This window comes from Netta rufina (genome assembly GCF_964035555.1).
Source record: "Netta rufina genome assembly, chromosome: 7".
Lineage (NCBI taxonomy): Eukaryota > Metazoa > Chordata > Aves > Anseriformes > Anatidae > Netta > Netta rufina.
In genome coordinates this window covers 31,898,998-31,922,162 of record NC_140130.1, presented here as the reverse complement: position 1 = coordinate 31,922,162, position 23,165 = coordinate 31,898,998, and the positions used below count along the sequence as shown (strand labels likewise).

Sequence of the window (23,165 nt, the reverse complement as noted above, 5' to 3'; positions counted from 1 at the left end):
GGCTGGGTGCAGTTTAGTCTTGAGCAACAGAAGAAACAAAGCGAGCCTATGACTCAGAGCAGCGCTCCTCCAGCCAGGCAGCTCCAGATGCACTTTCCCTTATTAGGACAGATCGGGAAACCTTTCCTGCTTCCGAGCGGTACCTAGCCCTGCCACTGTATCACTGACTTTAAAAACCATCTCTTAAAAGAGCTGCTGAGCAGAATCTAGCCCTAGCATTGCTCCTTTAAAAAAAAAAAAAAAAAAGTTAAAAAAAAAAAAAGCTGTAATTAAATTTGACTCCGCCTGCTGTGAGCAACGTGAATAGTCTCCCATGAATCAGGCTCCATTAGCAGCGGGTGACATACATCTTTTAAAAGGATGGCACCTGTTTAACTTCCTGTAAATAGTACGTTTTTATGACTGTAATCTGAATTTCTGCATTGCCACCTCAGCTAATGAGGCGGGTTTGATCTGAATTACCTCAGTGGGCTCCTAAGGGAAGCCAGGAGGAGACGCAGCCTCATGCAGCCCTGTGCCTCCCCCAGGCCTTGCTTGGAGCTTCGGTGGGACAAGCTACAGCTGATTTTCTTTGATTTAAGTATTTTTGTTACATGATGTCAGAGACGTGTGTCCTCAGCTGAAATGTAATCCTGCTGGAGGAATGTGTCACTGAAGTGAGTTCATACAAGAATTATGCAGGCGGATGAACTTTCACACCTCTTCTGCTGGAATGCCTACAATGCTGCTCCAGAAGCTAGGGTAGCCAAACGGTTACAAGACATTGTGTATTTTTACATGGTGTTGTTGACTATCAAAATGAAACTAAAAGAAGCATCAACCTTCTACCTACAACTAAGCAGGCAGCTCACAGTGCGTTTGTTATTTAAGAACACTGATTGTATTGTAATTTGATTCTATATTCTTCTGATAAAGAGCAACAATTTTAAATTACCGCTCCTGCCTCTTAAAACCAGCATTTCTGATGGGTTCAAACCTGATTTCCAGTCTAATCCCATGATTCAGAGTATGATTTCCTAAATAATCAATTGCCTTAAACATCTAAAGTTTTCCTCATATGCTGTAAACGTGAGCTATCGTGTGAAAAAAGATTTGTTCATTTTACAAACAAAAGCCCAGAGTAATTTCTAAAGAGTTCGGTTAAGGCTCCTTTCTCGCTTGCAACCACTCCACACTGGTCTGAGTTTGCTGCTTTCATTTTACACGGACGTAACCTGAAGTATGTTTTATTCCTTGCTTAACTGTATCTTGCTCATCACTTAGACCAACCCCGACGTAATGCTTCAAGTGTTTGTGAAATGAGAGGATTGCTTCTTAATTGTGCTATGAATACGAAGTGTCTCTAGCTGGAAATTAATACACAGTGTTCAAAGCGCTCTGCAAAACAAAGCGTGTTTGGCTGCAACTTCAGCAGCAGTAGCTGTTACTAAAAGGCTAATGAGTTTCTCTAACAAGTTAAGATGTTCTAAAGTTTCTGTAAGGCACCAGCAAATTTCTGTTGACTTCTGATTCTCAGGAACATGAGATTACAAACAAAACCAAAGCTAAGCCAAATTCTTTCCTCGATCCACATATGTGATATAACAATGAAATTAAAAGGAAGCAAGTGAATGGAAAAAAGGCAGATTTTGGTCTTGATGAGAAAGCAGCTGTCTGACTTCAGCTACAATGGTGTACCAGAAGAAATATGTATGTTTAGAAGAATATTTGAAACCGATTGCTGCTCTTACATTTCCAGCTCATAAAATCACAAGACTAAATTAGGCTTCTATAGTATTTTATTTCCCTCTTAAAATATAGCATTGAAGTCCTGCACACATAAATATCCCTACAGTTTCTTACACACTTTCTATCCATCATTAAAGTGCCCAACTGTGAACATGAAAAATAAAAACATTACTGTTAGAGTGGCTACACTTATAGAAGGACTGGTATTCTGTGGTATTCTGACAATGCAGGCCCCTGATTTTACAAAAATCACCTGCAGAAGAATACACCCTAACCAACATGCATCAACATTAACCCTGAAGTCATTCCTTTTTTTGTTCCCCTCCTCCCCCCCCAACTCAGCTGATCTAAGAGAGTAATTTACAGGGTTTATTTTTGAGACATGTCTTTTACATAGTGTAAGAATAAAGGATAAATGCATTACTTTCTTTCTAGCTCCCTCCTTCCCCCACAAAGTGTTTACTGTGTCCCAAGCTGCTATGTTGATTAAAAACCAGTTGAAAAGAGCTCTGGAAATGCATGCAACTTAAAATTCACTTAAACACACTTTTAAGTTATAAAGTCTTGAGAGATTTTTTTTTTTTTTTTTAATTTCAGCAGGTGACTAGGGTTCCGTTGGATTATTAGGTGTGTTTGTCGTGGTGGCCAGATTGGTAAACACTTCTTCCTTCGTTTCGGGCGGATGCCTTTCCATTTCGGTTTGCTCTTTACCATCTTTATTACTGGTATCTCCCTTGCTCTTGACTACCACAGGTTCAATTTCCATGATTTCCTGTGGGGGTTTAGGCTCTGGCAAGGTAGGTTGAAGTCCATCAATTTGAACTGGTTCTGGGACATCTTCTGCTTTCTGTTCAAGTCTTTCCAAAATGTTCTGGACCTTCCTTACACCATCTCTCCTGGCCTGGCGCACATCCGCACGACCCTCGGGGTCCACTGAGTCTAGGGCTAGCAACTCTTTGGTCAAATACTCTTCAATCATCAAGTACTTTTTGTCAGTTTTCTTGCCTTCAAAGGAGTCGACCGCCTGCTCAAGCATTTGTACTTTCTCCAGAATTGCCTCCACTTTCAAGACACCAGGATGTTTTTGAGGTTCTCCTGTTTCCATTGTCTTCGGTGGTGCAGTTTCTTCAGGAGCAGGCCTTTCCTGGGGGGGAACAACTTTAGCCGGGCAGGGAACCTTTTTATCAGCTTTCTCTGCCACAACGGGAGGCTTCTGGGGTGGTACTTTCGAATCTGGTTCTTGGTGGGTGACCTGAATTGGGATATATGATGAAGGCACCTCGGGTTCGGGTGGTGGGACTGCTTTGGTTTCTGTTTTGATTTCAGGTGGTGGAGATGGTCTTGGTGGCTCTTGAGGTGGGACTTGCTGCTGAGAAACCTAGTGAGGAAGACAAGTTTGTGTTGAAACAACATAAACCATGTTCCTTATTCCATTTAAAAAGTAACAAATTTGACAAAAAAAGTCAAAGATTTTAAAAATTATTTTATTTTTTAGGAAAGATTCCTAACTGTGGGTACCTCCTTTGAAATCTCCTAGAAAAACACCTCAATTGTCAGAAGATATCAGTACCTTTTCTTCTGAAATCCAGGCCTAACTGTTTTAAATTGGAATACCCACAGAAGCTACCAGGTGCTTTAAAAAAAAAAAAAAGCCTCAGCACTTAAAAATGGAAAATGCATTCATTATAGGTTGTTGCCAAGCATTAGGCAAAGGTGCTCCCAAGCTCCTTTTCCCCGTTCCCTTAACTCTTAGGGTGGTCCTGGCTCCTCTCACTTCGCAATGGCAGAGTAAGAACAAGGCGAGTGAAAAAGCTAGGAAATAGGAACGAGCAGAAGGAACAGAGAGAGGAAAGTTTCCCTTCTCCTCTTTCTGTGACAACCGACAGCTTTGCCCATCCAACCCTCAGCTGTGGCAGGTATAAGCAAGCTGTGAACCTCCCCTTCTGCTCCACAGAGCACCGTCCACACTGTGGGGACTTAAACAGAGCCACATTGCCTTTGAGCCCAACAGAAGTCTTGTTCTACACTGTTCTTGCTATCCTCAATTAGCAGTGAATTTTAGTTACTTTCCCTGATGCCTGGTGATGAATTTAAACCAAATTTTACTTAACCACCCATTTTCAGTACTTCCAGAAAGGCAATTTCAGCACACTCCAAATGATTGCTCTTCCGTTTGCTGCTGTATTTCAGCATTCTAAAGCACAAAAAGCCCTCTTCAGCAGAGTTCACAGTTACTGTTTTTAAGCTATTACGGCGAGTACTAATACAAAAAAAACATTAAATTTTGACCCACCAACTCATTAAAATTATCCCTACAAGCAGTTTTGTAAGATAGGACATTAGAGCAAAGCCACAGCCTTTCTGAAGTCAGTAGGATTTCTGCAGCTGACTTCAGCATCAACATTTTATCCTTAGTGTGTCAGCAACTACGAGCTAGTATTTCTTGAAAAGCTAGCAGTACTTTGCTGGGTTTTAATCACCTTTTGGGCTACTCTCGTCCCATTCCCGTTTAAGATATTAATTTTTTGTTGATTTTATCTTTAGAGTATTGACAAAGTAACTTCTGCGTCCAAATCTCATTACACCATAGCTACTAGAGACAATCCTTGGGATTATTACTGATGTATCAAGTCAGTCATCAAATTAGAAATCTCTTAAAATTGATAGGAATTTTGAAATCTTATTGGAAAATTGGAATTCATGAGATGTGTGTTTGCCTTGATCTGCCACCTCCTTCATGACTCATGCACACAAAGGTGTTTTTTTTTGGAAAGGTAGTAGATCTCTCTCATGCGTTTAGATAGGGGAACTAAAATATCTACATTTATGTTTAAGCCAGATAAGTAAATGGCCCACACTGACAGTGTTACTATTTGCCTACTAAACAAGTAATTCAGTTAGGGAGCTAACATTCTCAATCCTAGAAATAAACTTAACATTTTTAATTTATATGTTGCTAATGAAGTTTGTTGTTTTGTCCTAATACCCAATTTTCAAAAATCCTAAACTAATTCCACTCCTGTCATTTTCAATGTGAAATCTCTGAAGAGAATAAATAAGGATTGTTGCGTGTTGTACGCTCAGCTGTCATATTCCAAGTAAAAGGTAATTTTGTGTTGAAGAATTCTTGACTCTTGAGAACTGGCATCAAGCATTATTCCAGAAAAGGAGAGTTACAACTCATCCTTCTCAGGAAGTTATCTGTATTTACTATTTGAATCAACATTTAGTCCTTCCTTGGTGTTATGGAGACTATTTATAAATAGAATATTCCTGAAATAGGAGAGGTGTGTAGTTTCTGCCTCAAACAGTCCGATTTTTTTGTTTGTTTGTTTTGAGTATGAAGTACTGCTGGTATATATTTGGGTAAAGCTGAACAGCCTACAGGAGTCCTGTAACATCAGTCTCAACAAAATAAAACAAGTAGCACTTTTAAAGTCAAAACATCCGTTTTTAAAATCTCTGAATTGAGAGCCCCAAGTGTTATTACATGCAATACAGGATGCCAGATATTGGCACTTAGTGGCAGAACTAGGGAAGAGGAAGGGCAGTCATACTTACTGTGAAATTTATTAGCTCATTAGACAGGCGAAGGTTTGTTTGAGATTTTGAAATGCCAGTGTAGCATACACACAGAGCAATCAAGTACGAGCCTAGTCCTACATTTTTTAAAGAGTCATTACAAAGGTAGGACTTCTCTGCTCTGAGGAAGTTAGAAAATTGTTCCAGGATATTTATCTATGAGCAAGAGGATGCCTCATGTAGGAAGAATAAAAAGCTTCAAGGCTAGATTTTGATGATCCTCTTTCTCCATAAGGAAATTACTCTGTGTATCTGATGCTCTCCTCAGTGGTTCTGAGACATTAATGAGGTGTATTTACATAGCTGCCACAAATCTCATGGACCTGATTTGCTTTCACAAACATCATGAGGTATCAATGACCTCAGAATAATTACACCAAATCATACTCTGACGAGAAGAAAAACAAACTGTGTTAGAAGTGATTTGCTTAACATATTTTAGTGAGCAGACTTCAGAATCCTGATAGGTTGAAAGGCAGCTTGCTGCCAACATTATCTCAGAATCTGTGTGTTTAAGAAACAGAGAATGCTTTCTGTGCCACCATGTACCTGTTGGCACGAGCCCATTTTTCAGTTCCAGCCCAGTATGGCTAACCAAGGTAAGTGGCAGGTAAGAACCTTCCCCACTCTACATACCTGGGGTCTGTCTACAACTGTCTGTACTCTGATGGGAGCTGGGGACTGTATCTGGGTGGTAACTCTGGCAGGTGAGCTTTCACGGCTTGATGAGCCTCTCTGAGACACTCTGAAGGGAGACTGCGCTCGTGTTGGCTTAGGCTCCCTGTCATCTGGTTGAATTTTGTGAAACACTGGCTGGTGGGCTTGGTATTCGCTCTGCTGGGCAGGGTAGTGTGTCTTCTGGGCCTGATGGTAGACTTGCGATGGTTGCCTTTGGATATTTTCGTGGATCACAGGAATTGAAATATAACCACGAGGAAGCTGATGGCTTCCTGCGTTGGATCTGCCAGACGACTGAGAGGAAACCGTTGGAGAATCAGGAGCTCCAGGAGACTGAGGCTGCCACAAAAACAAAATCCATTATTAAGTTTTAACCATTTTGGCTTGTAGTATTGTTCATTTCCGAAGCGAGAAGGAGATGGTTGTGGAAATCTGAACTAGTGTTTCCGGCATGCAAAGGATCCACTTCCTTGGCCTCTTTCTTTGCCTTGCTAGACAAACCACAGTTGTGAGAGAGCATCATAATAACAAGTAGAAACCTGAGCTACAGCATTCCCAGCCCTCAAATAAGCAGGGAGTGGATGCTCAGTCAGAATGTTTGCTGCTTTTACATGGCTGTTCCTGTCTAAACCTGTTAAATTTGAGGCAAACTGAAGTTAAGCAAACAAATTATATGCTGCAGACAAAAACAAACCACTAATAGAGGCGCACAAAGTTTACACTTCTGATCCTGATCACGCTAACAGATTTATTTTTTAAGCATGTGCTTTGGTAGCAGGCTTTGGCAATGCACATGTGGCTAATGCTCCCCAAGACCTTCCACCATGCTAGCCCCCTTGGCACCAGGGGTGATAGCTGCGCTAGCTTAGACCTGCTGCTAGCAGGAGCGAGCACTTGTAATGCTGCAGAATTCCTCTGCTAGCGTGTTTCAGGTTATGGGTCTACAGAATTTGGGGAAAGGCAGTTCATTTGCTCACAGCTCTCTCCCTCCTGCTATGCAAGTCCATCACCTACTTCGCACCAGCTCCAGCATCTATCAGACTATTCTCTGACCACTTTAAGTCATGAAGAATGAGGAAAAAAAAGATTTCCTGACATGTTTGTTACACGGCTCAGTGAAAGGCCAGGTAAGACTGGAAGTGGCACAGAGGAGAGCACAGAACAACGCAGCTGGAAGCAAGAGAAGGGCAGGCAAGGCAGGAGAGGATGGGGAACGAGACCTCTTTTGGTGCTGGTGAACTGCGCAGCTGCCTACAAAGCAGGAACCTTAAATAAATAAATGCTGCTTTTTATTGTTGTACAGATCACTGGCACTACTGGCAGCCTTGTCGACGTGGGATTTAAAAGCAAGGTCACAGGCTCTGCTCAGTTAGTGCCCGTGCCACCTAAGTTTGTAACAGCGAGTTCTCTGCTCCTCAGCAGTTGTCTGAGCACACAAGGCACAGCAGACAGGTTGTTCCTGAAGTAATTCTGCATGTAACACAAAGCACAGTCCCAGCTGTACGGTGTTGAGAGAAGGAAAAACTGAGCCTCTTGTCCTGGTACTGCATGGGCAAGGCATCAATAGTGGAGACTGCTGGGAAAGCTGCTAAGAGAATTTTAATTATGTTGTTCAGACTCAAAACAGGTTTTAGAGGAAAAGCTGCCACTGCTGACATGCCAAATTGATGTTTTCAGATTGATAAAGGCTGAACTTTCTGCTCCTCTTACTTTGAATAGAAGTGAAGCGAATATTTCAGTATGTTACATGAATCCCGATTCTGCTAATTAGAGAACAGGCCAACCGAAATCCTACCTTCTGAAATGCAAAGCAAGCAGGGTGACTCTCTTTTTAAAGGAGTTTGTGGTTTGAAAGCATTTTAACATACAACTGAAGGACAGAAATATTTCACCATTCACTTTTAAAGCTGTATGTAAGTACATCTACACACTCAATAAAGCTGGAAAGCAGAACAGGGCAATTTCTGAAATGGCCTCAACTGCTAGTTAACTGTCCACTTGTATTTGTGTCTTAGCTCACCTCACAGCTCCTCGCTGTGCAGAACACAAGAGACCTGCCTGTGTTCCCAGTGCAGGGTACCCGCTACAAGCTGTAAAACAATCCTCATCTGCTGCAGGAGGACCTGCACCACTCGGAGGCTCTTTTTTCAGAGGCCATTTACATACACTCGTTTCTGCAGAAATCACTTGAGAACAAAAGCTGGCGATGCCAGAAAAATGTTGAATCCTTATGCCGAAATGACTGTGTACTCCTGCATTTTAATACCCGGGAAGTATTGGGAAAATGTAATCCTGTGGCAGGTTTGGCTTTCTGAGGGATAAACTACCCGTGTGACATTCAGGTCATACATGCTGCAAAGACCTCTGCAAACACACCCTAGCAGTACTGACAAGTTACCTCAGGTCCGTGTGTGGCCGGAGCTTGGGCTGCTGCAGCTGCCGTTGTCTGTCCACATTGTTTATCTGCCTGAGAAGCCTCGGCCGGTCCCCTCGGAGGGGACTCGGGGCCGGCGTAGGCCCCCCTTAGCGGTGTCTGCGCCTGCGCCGCGGTGGGCACAGCCTCTGTCTTGAATCGCTGGGCGCCAGGCTGCTGAGTGTAGAAGCAGGGGTGCTGCTGCCTGCCGTCGATGCCCTCGTGGATGACTGGGATGGGGATGTAGCCAGCCCGGAGCTTGGGGTACACCACATTGCCTTCTCGCGCCGGCAGCTGCTTGGGACTATCGCGAGACGGACCGTTTGCCGATGACTGGCCATCCTAGAAGTTAAAAACATCACAGAGCATTCACTGCTAGCTCAACTCGATACATCACGTAAGACAAAGCAGCACAGCTCGGCATGACAAGTTCGATCGCTCTCGGACCCATCCCAGCACTTTCTGCAGGTATGAGGGAGCTGAGCAGCCTGCACAACGATGGGTTTGTTCTCCCCCACTCCTGGCAGCACCAGCTCAGGTTTTAGAAGCCCTGCCACCTTACAGCAGGTTTCTCCTTCAGCCTGCCTTACCTGCTTACAGCCACCAGCCCGGCTGCCTCAGTGGTGCCTCGCTCATTTACATAGGTGCTTGTAGGACACCAGAGCTGTTTCCTTATAGCAGCTCTCACCCAGTGCTACAGGTAAGACAAGAAAGAAGCTTCCAAGGAAGCCTAATCTTATCAGAAGAGCAATATCTGTTGGTATGGCGTCATTCAGAAGACTACATTCACTTGCAGCTAAGAGAGGATCCACTACAGTACTTAGTAAAGAAGAAGGGAAGGCTGTACAGCAAAATAAGGAGGAAAATGCTGCAAAGCAACATAAAATAAGCCCCTGCGTTGCCCAAGTGCGCTCACTGGACAATGTCAAAGCCCTGGCAAGGGTGGAAGTGGTTTGTACCAAGATCCCTCACAAGTCCTCTAGTAAGTTCTTCCTGCACCGGTCATTCTATTTTGAGGCCCCGCTAGGGCCAAGTTCCAGATGTATCTCTAAGTCAGATCATGTAACAAGCACCTCTGTCATTCAGAGGGTAATGTCATTATTCAGTAAGAGGAGAATTTAATAAGGGGACATATGGTGCAAGTGTTAGGAACCCTATTTTTAAAGAGGTGTTTGAACAGCAAAAATATTTCGTTTATGCAGCTTCTGTACACATTAGTGTACTGATTCATTAAGAACTACTTTAACAGTAGGATTTTGACTTTCTTCTCTTTTACAGTGTCTCTTTAAAAAGGATTTCTGACGAATTCTGTAAGCAGTGAAAACACAGAATAAATGCTATTTTATTGACTTAGGTAAATAATAAAGATAACAAGTACAGAAAGGCAGAAGTTTAAAGCCACGAGCACTCCCTTTGGCTGATTCAAACCCCTCCACAAGCAAAGGAGAAGCCCTGGAGAAGGCAGAGAGGAGAGGCAGGCCTAGAAAGTTCGCCGGGAGAAGCGAGGTGGTTGGCGTTTCCAGCCGCAGCACGGGATGAGCTCATGCCCAGCGCGGCACCGCGGCAGATGACTCATTTTCAGCTCACTCCGCCGGGAAGCTGCCGAGAGCCAAAGGTCCGGGGGCCTCGGGACCCCGAGGGCTGATAACCGATAACCTGTTCTGCTTGACCAGCGAAGCCCCTAGCTGCTATAAAAAGGGGCTGTGCTCACACCGAGCGCTGCCAGACCCCACAGCAACACCCGCCCGTGCCCTAACAAGAGAAGGGGTTGCGGCGTTTTGAGCTGCTCCGTTTGGAGACGAGCCCTTCAGGCTTCTGGAGCTGTGCTAAGCCATAAATCCCCGTCAAGGCTTCAGCACTCTCAGTGTATCGCTGCGCCAGCCTCCACGAGGCTCCTCCTAGGAGCCTGGCCCCCCTTATCTCCATTTCCAGCCCCTTCAGGCTGCCCTTGCTGTGAACCATTTCAGCAGCCTGACAGATCTGCCTCTGCAGCTTCAAAGCAGGTGAAGTAAAAGCAAGCAGCCCTAAACTGAAGAAAAATCAGGTTGGACTGCTTTTTGAAACTCTTCAGTTTATGTCTGAAGCAAATTTTTTGGCAGGTTTCACTGGCCCCCCTTTAAGAACCACAGTGTAAACTATACCCTTGTAATTCCTCATTTATTCTTACAGCAGCCTATGCTCCTGTGGAAAGTCAGCTTTGAGCTGGTTCCAGGCTTTTCCCACCCTGTTTCTGAGGGGTTTTCTGTCACGTATCAATAGTAAGATGGGAGCAGTCCATAATTCAGGAACAAACAGAGCTTTGCCCTCTCTCCCAGCACCGTAGCTCTGCGGCAGGCAGATCAGACAGGGGAAAGGCGCTCTCCTCACCACCCCTCTCCCCGCTCCACGCTGTTCTCCTCAGCACGTAATTAACGCCTAACTCCACACAGGGCTGCTGATGTTAGCCAGTTCGTATCACCACATTCTCCACATTCCTCCTCCTTTCCTGCTCCCTTTCTCCGCCTGGTTTCACACATACAGGAGCACACAGAACTGGTGAAACGCCCTGCACGGGGAACAGCGCTGGGACACGGGGATGGGGCTGACAAGGCCTTGGCGCAGGCGGCTGAGGGGGCTCCAAGAGGGCCGGGCTCACTCTTAATGACGGGCACACAGCTCCTGATATGCCCACATATGCTTCCAGCCCCTCAAAAAATAAGGAGGAAAGTTGTTTTGTGCAGGAGAGCCAGTTTCCAACCCGGACAAACAGGTTGGGGAAGAGCTCAGGAGAAACTCGGGTGTGTCTGGGCACAGCGTGAGGGAGCGGGACCAGGCCCTGGAGGACTCCTTGCAGCGCTGGGGACAAGGTGTTTGTGGATCCCCTCTGAACGCTTCAGTTCCCAAATTTCACTGCACAGCCAGCTCAGAGAGCCAAAACTTCCATTTTTGGTTTCTACTCGCCCTCTCAAAAAGATGGCTTTTGCTTGTTAAGTTCACAAGCACATTATCTGAAGCAGCCCAGGAGCTCACACTGAATGCAGATCACCATAGAAGATATCACCAATTGAAATTTCTTTATTTTTTGCTTTAGAAATCTTTGTCCACCATCCTTCTTTCTTGGTTAAATACAACCAGCAGGAACTCAAGTCCTGTTACTGCATTAAAAATAATTCCTCTTTCCCTCACCCAAGGAAAGGAGGAGTAATGAAATGGAGTAATTATAAGCAACAGAGTATTGAGGAAGGTCCCATAACCAGCAGAACCCTACAGGACTCCAGGCAGTGATCACAAACTCTCATCCTATTTAACAGATAGAATCCCCAGAGAAAGGAGGAAGCACAGAAATGCCAAGAACACCCCCAAGAAGCCCAGAAGTTTTCACCAGCCCCAGCCTACGCCTCAGGTGGCTCAGAGAGCCCCAGGAACTCAGCTGCACTGCGCCGTTGCAGGAGCTGCTGCGTGTGGGCCAAGGCATGGAGAAGATGAGCTCGGGAGGCTCCAGAGCAATCCTACCTCGTGGGAAGGGGACAGGCGGTTCTGTCCTGAGGTCATCACCACAGCACGGGGAGGTGCGGCCAGCACGAGTTGTGCAACTGGAAAAAACGCTTCATACCCCCACATCCTACACTTGGCTTCCCATGGGAAGGGCACAGCCAGGAGTGAAGCTAAAAAATCCTCAAACTTGCTCACAGATTAAGCGAGCTCTGACACTGTGCCACCGGGGAAAAGCACAGGAGAGATAGCCTTGCCACCAAGCTCCCTGCACAGCTGTACTGCCCATCTGCACGGACAGTGACCTAATGCCCAGCGTGCTCCAAGGACTGACCAAGTCTTATTACAGAGTCACAGAAACCTGCAGCGTCCCTCTCTGCTTATGTTAGCAAACCACCATGAAGTCATCCAGGTGGCCATGCCAACGTCAGGAAGCTCGTCGATATTCTGCACACAAACCAGGTTACTTGAAAGGTCGTATCAAGCTTGGAGTCTCTCTTTTGAAACTGCTGGTAAAATACATTTTTAATTCCTCTTGCACCAGAATGTTCTGCAGAAAGAAATTAAGTGATTTTGCTACCATCACACAGTAGCATTTTCCTTAAACTGTACAGATATCATCTGCAGTACAGTAAAGCCAATTTTCCAAAGCATACATACACATAGCATCACCATACCTGTTGCAGAGCAACAGTACAAATATTTAAGTTATACTTGTTTTGTAAATATTATCCAGCAAAAGAACATGAGTTTTACGAATATTACCAAGTGATAAAGTGTCTTTCTGTAAGCAAGCTGGTCTCCTGACTTCTGTATGGTTCTGAACTTTTAAGCTGCTGCTTTAAAGAGTATCAAGCAGATAAAAGTACCCCATTTTCTCCAATGACTGAGAAAATGCCAGCACCTGACAAATTCTGACTTGACAGCACATGCCCTGTGATTTTAAGCCCAGATCCTGTATTTTCCAAAAGCTGGGAGTAGTGCCATCATGTTCGTTCAGAACACAACAAGGGCAACTGAAGTGACTGAAATATAACAACCAAGTTTTCTCTCATTAGTACTTCTTGGGGAATTACCCACGTGGCACAGTGGAGAGCGATTTGCTCTCGGCACTGACCCGTAACTTCCCGCTGCTGTTTCAGGCACCGAAGGCTTTTGCATTCTCATTCTTTTACTCACAATTTGTGCTCAAATAAACACACTGAGCACACAGGCATTTGAGCAAGATATCATTAGCTAATGACTGAAGGCAACCATGAATAAGCTTAGCCTCATGAGCTGTCTCAGTAGACCTTCGTGTCAGTCACATCATACAACTTATTTATACACTGAGCTGCTTTTGATGTTTTATTTGCTGAATGCTGCCTTTTATTTCACAACATACACCTGCGTAGGCAAATAGGCCTTTTGTTCTCTCTTGTAATTATCGTGCTGTATTATACAGGTATTACATTAATGCATGCTCTAACTGATGGGACACAATGGTGTCATTAGAAACAAACAATTACTAGTAAAAATCGAAGGAGAAATCTAAACCCAAGCCTTTCGGAGCCGACAGCCTTACTGGAGCAAACCTGTTGGCTATCTTTGAGTGAGATCTATCTTGTTTCAGGAGCTGCAACTGCTCTTTTTTGATCACAAAGATGACTCCTCCTCAGGCTACAATGCCATCGTGGCGTGGCAGGAAGATGTTTTACCTTCATGCCTGCAAGTGGAAGCTGGCCCATGCACAGGGGCCAACCTCAACATGTCCCGAGAGTGCTGCAAGGAGCTCTCAGACAGCTGGTATCACCCATCCCGACAGCTTCCACGCACAGGTTTGAGGGAAAGCCCTCTGAAAGCCTAACAGGCAGGTCCTCATCCAGGCCCACGAGCATGACGTTGCCTGTTTCCCAATTTCTGCTCGCTGCCTGCTTACCTAAGGAGCAGGTGGCCAAGCTATCGCTTTCCTGCTGTCAGCCAGAGTTTGGAACACAGAAGGAAGTAGAAGCCTCAAGAAGCAGCAAAACAGTGCCCCATAAAAAAAGAATTAGTTAACTGAAGAGTCAGGAGTTTCATAGGTTATAGCAAGGGCCTGCATTTTCATCTGGATGTCACATGGCACACAGCAGTTTTCAGGCTTCACTTCATTGAGCAGCAATTTTCCAACGCTATAAAAGCACTTGCTTTTTGATAAGTAGGCTGCACCCTATTTATCAAATAAGGCTTTGCTATCAGCCATAAAAATATGTTTTTGTGCTACCTGACCTACTGGGTGACGTCAGCAAGTTGCTTCACCACCCCGCGTCTCATTTTCCTGCTTCTAAAACAAAGGAGATAAAAAGGTTTAAAACAGCTTCTGCAAAGTACATGAAGATGCATTTTTCATCTGTAATTTGGTGTAATTTGTGAACAAGCCGTTTCTTCTGTTAAGGATTTCTATTTAGCTTGGCACAAGGAGAGGCTTATCTGCCGCAGAAAGAGGTGGAGACAGCGCTTACCTAGAGAGTGATCCTGTCTGTATACCCCAGAGCATATTGGATTGTTATCTGCCTTATCACGGTTCAAGTGCGAACAATTCTATTTTTGCCATGTGGTTATGGAAAAGTCATGCCTGCGTAGACGTTATAGGTGGTAAAAATAATGAATCCTAGCTAAGAACACTGGCACAAGCATTCTTCCTCTCTCCTTTAGATAAAAGGCACGCCGTGCTGGGACCTGAGCAGAACCAAGAATTAAAGTCTTTCCTACTTTTCCTCTTGCATGGTAGCCCAAACACTGCCATGTTATTCTAGTTTAATTTCAGTTCTTTGTCCTTATTTCTGATCTAACCCACCCCTCATTTTTATTTAATTGTTATCTCCGTAAGTTATTTCCCTGTTTACCATGTTCTATCAAGCCAGGTTTAAAATAGCTACAGAAAGCAGCTTCAGGGAGCTTGGACAAAGCCAGCACACAACCCTCCAGAAGTCTCCTGCTGATAATTATCCAAGTTCTCAATATTGTACATTTTATATATACATTTCTAACCTGGTAACTAATTTATTAAGGAATGAGTGAACTGTAAACTTGACTGTAACAGAATGCCTATCTGCATAAGTAATATTATATAAATAAATAAAAAGACACTACGGGTAAAACAGAGTTAAAATGTTACTTTTCGGATGTTCCCTTCCCCTAATGTGAACCACTGCAAAAGATGCAGAGGTTCAGAGAAGCTCTACTGAAATTTCAATGCAATTTCTAATTTGGTCTACCAGGAATTTTTTAGTCAACTTGAACATGAGAAGTCAGCACTCAAAATAAGTGCGCTGCTAAAGAGATGGGAATTGAGTGACTTAAGACTTATTTGGGGAAGCAGAGAGAAAAGAGATGCAACAGTCATGAATTAACAGCAAGGGCGAGGACAGGAACTTCGCGGTAGGGAGCTGTTCCACGAACACTACAGCACCCATCAGTAATAGATTAAGATGCCTTTCCCCTGCTTTGTTTAGGCCCATACAGCCACTTGCAGCCAATAAATATACCACTTTTATAACCGTTCCCAGACATAAAAGCTCTTCCAGCCAGCCAGGCTCAAACCTACGGCATTAGTGAGCTATCGATCACCATCAGTGCCTTCAGTGCAGCTCGGCACAGTCAATTCCTTTGGTCTATTTTTAGTCGCAGCATTTCCCATTGGGTTTACTGCATGTGGGAACATCATACGGAAGGGGCATTGATACATATTTATACAAGCCCTGCTATGTTTTCCTCTTTAAACAGTCTCCTTCGATCAACACTTCGGGGAACACCAAGTAAACAATTTAACATGAGACAGCCTCAAGGAAAGTATGCTGCTGGAGGTCAGCATAAGTTAGCACAGGAAAAAAAAGAGACAAACATACGAAAATCAATAATCCTCACAAAGAAATTATAGGAGAAACAGTGGCACTGCTAGTAAAAGAAATATGCATATGCACACACTTCGTGATATTGATCATACCTTTAAGATGACTTGCTATTAATTAATTACACACTGGAAAGAAAATCATTAGTCTACCAAGAGGTTTGGGTAGTAAATGTTTTGCAGTCATCTGCAAAGTCATGGCCTATTTCCCACGGGAGTACGGTAAGAGATTTGCTGTTGTTTCTCAGTAAGGCCTCCCCAGCCCAGCCTGACACTGCAGTGATTCATGCAAATGGCTGGGATAAATCCGCACAAAAAGGACACACAACCTTTGTGTGGGTAAATACGAGGCCAAACTGAACAAGAAAAATGAAAGAACGCCACCTGAATCTCAATATATGGAAGCTACGTACTTAGATGTAAAGCTAAAATCCAGCTCCATTTAAAAAGGTTCTGTCAAGGGTTAAAATTTTGAGAGCCATTTCTTGTTTTACCCGATTATATATCTGGTACAGTTACTGCAGTCAGCATAGTTACACACGTCAAACCTGAGAGTACGTAAAGGAGACCAGGATCAATGATTAGTTAAAGATGGCACTGTCATTAATGCTGCCTCAGCTGGATCACTCAGCTAAAAAAAGCTCAGTTAGCTTAGACCTGTGCTCCATTCATTGCTCACCTGCAGGGCGATAACTCATTTCTGTACCTAGGTCTCCTTAAAAAGGGGATGACTATTCAGCAGAGAGAGTAAGGAGAAACAGCTTGTAAAGGTTTAAGGACCATCATAAAGGGGATCAAGACCACACTTGTTTCACTAATGAAAGCGATGCACCAGTTTGTCTCTGCATCATCATCCTTGAAAAAACATGGTCTGACACATCAAGTCAGCTTTTGCAATTCTCTGATTACTCTTAAACCCCTTAAATTCTCATTTAAGGTAGACTAAGAAATAGGAAACTGAAAAAGCTACTAATACTTCATGTCTGCATCTGTAATTTTATCCTTATCCAGGTTAAAAAAAGAATCAAATGCTTTTAAAAACCACTACTGGATGTGAAATTCAGAGTCACTGGTTAATCCGTCTTCTTTGGCACCATTTAGCTAAGAAAATTTAGGAAGAGAAATACTTCCTTTGGGTCTGATTGTGAGATTCTTTTGCTTAGTATCCCTACTCATGAAATAAACTGGTACTGAGAGGAACTGAAGAGTTCAGAGGCCATTCATTAATTCAAGCAGACACTTAACTCTAGGCTGTAACAAACAGCCTTGCCACATCACCATTACCCACTACTTCTATCACCAGAAGTTGCAACAATTTTCTGTTACCACCTCTGGAAGCATTTCCCTCCCTCTGAACAGTCCCAAAGCATACCAATCCCTGCTTATAGCGAGCAATAACAGATTTTGCTGTTTGGAAAAAAAAAGTGTATGCCACAAAACCAGTTCAAAAGCAGGTGCAACTTTCTCTGTAATAACACTTGCAAGTTGGCAGGAGAGGAGGCACTTTTCATTACCACAGATTTTACATCAGATAGGGCTGAAAATTTGTTTTCTTTCAGGCACCCACTCAAACAGAGCACTGATCCATTAGAGCACTTCAAATCCTGTTTTCGTACAATTATTAAACGCAGCTTAGAAGTGACTTTTCTCCTAAATGGGCTAGTTTCAAGTGGCATTTCCATAACAAAAGCCTTTGAGTAAATAGCATGCTTTTCTGCTCAAGAATGCTTTAAGGTTGTAAAAAACATGCTATTTATTATTTTTATGGCGCTAACAGCCAGTGTTAGTAGGTACTTCGTTACACCAGTAAGACAGCAGCTCCAAAAAGGAGTTAAAGCACTTTTCTTTACACCAGTCTCACTACTCACATCATCAAGTTAAGTTTTTCTAAGATTTCTGCATTATTACTAGAACTATGGAGTTCATAATTCAGATGAAAATGGGATAAGGGATGTATTTCGCCCATTCCGACTCACTTCCTCAATTCCAAAGAGCACCTCGTGAATGCAGCTGCACCAAGTTACCTGGCTGCATTCTCGCTGCAGGATGCTGGAAAACCACAGCCCCTTCATTTCTTTTAAGCCTGCGCTCATAAAACGGGCAATTAGTGTTTTAACAAATATTACGTTCTTTTATTTCTTTACTGCTTTGATCCTCGTGTTTTATACATGGCTACAGGGGGGAAAAAAATCAAGTTGTAATAATCATGTTGAAGACACGTTTTGAAGTTACCGGGTGTCTTCCGAAGGCTGCCCGTGAGATGTCTGACACACAATACGATGTGGGGGGGAGGCTTATTTTTAACATGGCAGCCCAGGCAGCACTCTTCCCCCCACACCAAGCAGCCTCAAGCTTGCCCAAAACACCAAAGCAAGGGCTGCTGTTGGTATTAGCCCAGCCACGAGCCGTGTCACGATGATCAAAGCCCTTCGCTGCCAGCTCCTCGGGCTCCACACACCACATCCAGGCAGCAGCCGGCTCCTGGGCACAGCAGGGCCTCGTCCTGACAGCGGTGACAGGCGACATTTTAGGTGGTGAGGACGGCCAAAGGGTGCTGGGCTGCTGTGTGTCACCACAACCCGCGCTGTGTGGTGGCAGGAGCTGCGGCCAGGCTGCCAGCTCGGGCGAAAGCAACGTCGCCGGCGGAGAAACGCGAGAGAAGCCCACGGGAATTGGTTTTCCACCAGGCTGGCAACTTCTCCCGCGGCTCAAGTTTCCAGCACTTTCTGTCTAGTCATCGCCTTAGGAAGGCGCTAGCGCAGGGCAGGCGGCTCTTCACTTCCGAAAAGTCGGAGTTTGGCTGGAAAAAGCTGCGCCTGAGGGCCCCGGTGGATCCCAGCCCCGCTCCCCTCAGCCATGGACATATTTGGACTCGGATGGGATTTTCCCCGAGCACACTGGCTGACAAAACTGAACCAGAGAGCGGAGTGACTGGGACAGCTTATAGCCAAAAGGAAAAAGGGAAAAAAGAAAAAAAAAAAAAAAAAAAAGAATGAAGATCTTGACAAGCCCAGCTCAGGCTGCTCTCAAACGCTCTCCGTCACAGCCAAAAAAAAAAAAATAATTAAAAACAAATAAACACACAACAAACGCTGGGACTTGACCAACTTTCAACAAACCCTACAGGGCCGAGGTCTGGGGTGATTTAATGCACAAAAAAGGCCCTGCAGTGCGCCGGAGCCGAGAGGCAGCGCCTGCCCTCAGCGCAGCGCCCTGCGGGGACCCCCCCCCAGCCCGACCCCGACCCCTTCCCCTGCCCCTGCGACCCCCGCCCTACCTTGGCCGCCTCCCCCCGGCGGCGGGGGTCGTTCCAGGTGGTGGTGCGGCTGTTGTGGTCCACGAAGAAAGGCCAGCCGGTCTGGGGGTCCACCTTGATCTCCCAGCCGGGGGGCAGCGGCTCGGAGCCGCCCTCGCTTTGGAGCAGCGGGGAGTGAGCGGCGGCGGCGCTCATGGTGCGGCGGGGCCATGCGCCGAGTGCCGGGCGGGGAGCGGCGGCCCCGCCGCTTTATCCGCCGCGGGGCGGGGGGCGGGCGGGGGAACGGGGCTGGAAGTGTCTGGAAATCGCCGCCGGCCGGCGGAGGAGGGGAAAGGGGAGGGGACGGAGGCGAAGAGGAGGAGGAGAAGGAGGGAGGGAGGCGGCCGAGCTGCCCGGCTGGAAACTTCTGGTGGCCTCCAGCGCGGCGCGCTGCTGCCGGCTGGGGGTGTCCCAGCAGTGAGGGGCAGCCCCCTGTGGGCGCTGGGCGGGGGTTTTGGGTGAGAAGTGGGAGAAATAAGGGCTGCTGCGGGTCAGGGAGCGCATAGGTGTTGCTTTTCAGGCTTGGCTGCTTGGTTGTCCTCGCAAGTGGCGGCCTGCAGCACAGGGGCTGAGGCAGGTGCCTCTTGGAGGTTGCTTGGAGCAGGGCGCGGGGTGAGCGCCGTGTCCCTCACACACCGGCATCGCCTGCTGCAAAGCTTCAAGGAATCGCAGGCACGCATTCCTCTGAGATAGATGCTCAAAGTATCTTTTGCTTTGGAAAATGCCGCCCGCACGCCCCTGGGGCAGGCAGGACCTCATCCTGCTTGGGGCAGGACCACAGATCCATTGATACGCCTCGACGCTGATACTGCCGCGTGCCCTGACCCTGAGTGTTGTTATCACGCCGCCAGACCCAGCCCTTGCTCAACCCTGCGCCATCATTCCCCCAGCCCTTCATCCCGTACACTCCCCTGGATCCACACAGTTTGCCATCAGGGACTGCTTTTTCCATCACTGCTGCGTGCCTTTGACTCAGAAGTATCGTAAACAGATCGTGGTTTTCAGTCTTCACTTTCAGATGCCAGCATTGCCATCATCATTACTGACTTACCCATATCCTGTATGCACACCTTGCAGCCAGTCTGGCAGCGTGGTGCCAAGCCCTCGACATGCCTGCTACCTGTCCTGCTCCCTCAGTGCTGTAAGATCTCCGCTCAGCCTCACCAGTGTCAGCATTTATCTCAAAACACCTCCTATCAGAGATCTGCCCCGCTTCCGATCTGTAAAAATCTGCAGAGAAATTTCACTGTCTCGTAACAGAAAGAGGCGCGCTCTCACCATATGTTCTCTGTGGTGTTTGGGAGTCCTCGCCAAGCCAACAGCAGCAGCTGATTCCGGCGTGGGGGACACAGATGTTAAAAGGTCTTGCAGGAGAATGGCTCGCGTAAGCCGAGGAAGTGATACAGATGGGATTTGTATCTGATTGTGTAAATAAAGAAGTCAATGGGTTTCTTTGTTTTGCTGCAGTTGATTGCTAACCATACACTTAGCAGAGTTAATAAGAAAGGTCAGCAAGTAGGTGAAAATAAAAGGAAAATGCTAAGGAGTATGTTAATTAAATTCTTGTCCGTGACAGGTAGGTTTTAACTAAAAAGGCTTTAGCTTTAAAGCTAAAGCTGCGAGGACTCCCAGGTAGGTGGTGTATTTCAGGGCAGAATAATTTATGGAGATGTTCATGTAAGGAGTACTACTCAGCAAGAAATCTTGGGTTCAGGAAAATTTCTTTTTAAGATATGCAAATTTATGTAGTCTCTGGCTAATTTCAGATGAGACTTCAAGCTGAGGATGTATAATATATTCCTTTTCAGAAGGGACAACAATCAAGAAGCATTTCCTATTTTCTGCAGAGACCGCTGTCTTCTTCATATAGGTGCAAGCGCAGCACTCCTGACGTCTCCAGGTGCATACCTGCTTTGCATATGCTGGGGAACCAGTCTCAGCTTTTGCTTTGGGGTTTGCTCCAAAATAACAAAAAACCATGTAATCAGAGTTGCTCGGAGTTAATACTCTCTTCACAAATCTTGAAAATGGGCTCATTTTAGACCAAATAGAAAATGATTAGACTCATGTGCAGAACTGGATTTCTAAGGAAGAGTCCAGGACCCCAAAGCCAAGCCAAGCCATTCCTTCCTCAAGCCATCCCTTGCATCATCTCTCAGTTTGGACCTTGCTTACAACTATCGAGAGAATTTGCCTCAGCTTCTGCATTGGCCTGTGGCTGCCTAAGCCTGCAGGTGCAGCTCCCTTACAGACACCTCCAGCCAGCACAGCAGCCGGGCAGGCTACAGACCAACCTGGGGAACTTCTTCCCCACAGGCCGTGATGATCCTGACTCGAAGACGCTGGTGACAGATGTGTTGGAGGTGGTCTGGCGTGCTCGTGAGGACTGCCCCTGGCTGCAGAGCCCCCTCCTTGATGCACCGCACTGCTGGCTGGGGTTGTTGAAGCAGCAGCGTGCAATGGTTACTCACTGTATAAACAAGCAGCTATCTCAGGTGTATCAGGAAGTAACATGTCTTGTGGTAAGCTCTAAATTGGCTTTCCAATTTATCTTCTCAGTACCTGTGACGATTTAGCTGATCACCTGGACAGAAAGGCACTATTAATCAGGATTATGAGCTGGAATGTTTGTTCTGGATCAGGTATCCCAGAAAGCTGTTGCTGATGAACCTGCGTGTAGGCAATGGGTAGGCAGTGCATATGGCACGTGCCTCGTGCTCTATTTCTGAGCAGGAGTCAGTCCAAGTTCTCTGCTGGAGTCATCTCAGACTGATTCATAAGAAAGCTCTGTCAATACATGCAGCAGGCACATGAAGTCTCTCAGTATTCTAATTTGAGAGACATCTTATGACAACCTACCACTATCACTTCCACAGCCTGGTGTTTCATCCAAATCCAGTACCAAACACCCCAGAAGTTCACTGTCTGAATGCACTGCTCTGGGTACACAGAAAACTTCAGATAAAAGCAAAAAGATCTCAAGTAATGATTCTCTGCTTAGGAGGTGGAGGTGTTTGGCTTCATGGTTTGTTCAGAATGATGATTATTTTTTTCATCTACAGCACACACACACACACACAAAGAGCTGCTAATGCAATCGGGCCCCATATTTCAGAAAATTAAAAATGCAAAGCCTCTAAAAAAAGCATTGCGTATCCATCCACAGGCAGTCTGAGCTCGTGCTGACTGCTCTGTTGGTGCAGACATGGTATGGTGCATACAGCACGGTCACGTCATCCGCTCACTGCAGTTACAGTAATAACATGGGAATTATTCGATATATAAATATAGTTCCTGTGGACTTTAATAGAAAGCACAAAGCATTAATAAGGAAGTAGATGGCTCAGTGTGCCGGCTAAATGGAGAAAAGCTTTTAAAACCTCCATGTTGAAATCGCAGTGCAAGCCTGGGCATTCACAAAAATATTCACAAAAAAGCCCATACTCAGATTTCTAAATTTCAGATTGTTTTAAACCTGAAAAAGACTCCAGAAGCTAGTTCCAGTACACTTTTTTTTTCCTTTTTATTTCCATGGGGAATGCAACCCTGCCTTAAGTCAGGGAGTGAATCTGAGAACACACCCAAACCAGCTTTAATGTCTGTGATCTGTACGCAGAGAAAAGCAAAATTCACTGCAGAACACAGGCAACAGAAAACATCCTGGGTTTTTAGAACTCCTGATTTTCCTAATATGTTATGCATGGCATGAGTAAGCTAAATTATTTACAAAATGGGCATTTTGGGGTGATCATTCCCTGTTTTTCCTGAGGCAGTTAGGCAGAACTCTAAGCAGAGAGCTTATCTGGATCCAGGGAGCAGGACAACCTTGCCTTACCTCGTTAGAAATCAGGCGGATGAATCAGAGTCCATCACAGCCTCTCCCTTGCTCTTTATTTTTTATTTTTTTTAATTGCTGCAGTGGTCATCAGCCATTAGTATTTAGAGGCCTCCCCCTAGTGGATGAGCTGCTGCTCTGTGCTCCAGGCTGCGGTGACCTCGACATCTTTCACTTTTTCAAGGTTTACTAGCAAACCAAAAAAAAATAGGAGAGAGAGAGATAGAAAGAGGAGTGTTGCCAGAACTGAGTGTGCCCAGCAGCAGGCACCGTGCAGTCAATGAGAGAAACAGCT

General features: G+C 45.5%; 1 protein-coding gene across 1 annotated transcript; it reads right to left on the bottom strand.

Moving 5' to 3' along the window:
- Window positions 1–1,760: 1,760 nt before the first annotated feature.
- Window positions 1,761–19,288, bottom strand: BAG3 (BAG cochaperone 3). Its single transcript, XM_084290103.1, has 4 exons — window positions 19,018–19,288; window positions 8,387–8,743; window positions 5,947–6,327; window positions 1,761–3,106 (listed from the first exon to the last, which is right to left on the bottom strand). The coding sequence occupies exons 1-4, from the start codon at window positions 19,189–19,191 to the stop codon at window positions 2,333–2,335; spliced, it is 1,686 nt and encodes a 561-aa protein (XP_084146229.1). The 5' UTR covers window positions 19,192–19,288; the 3' UTR covers window positions 1,761–2,332.
- Window positions 19,289–23,165: the final 3,877 nt, after the last annotated feature.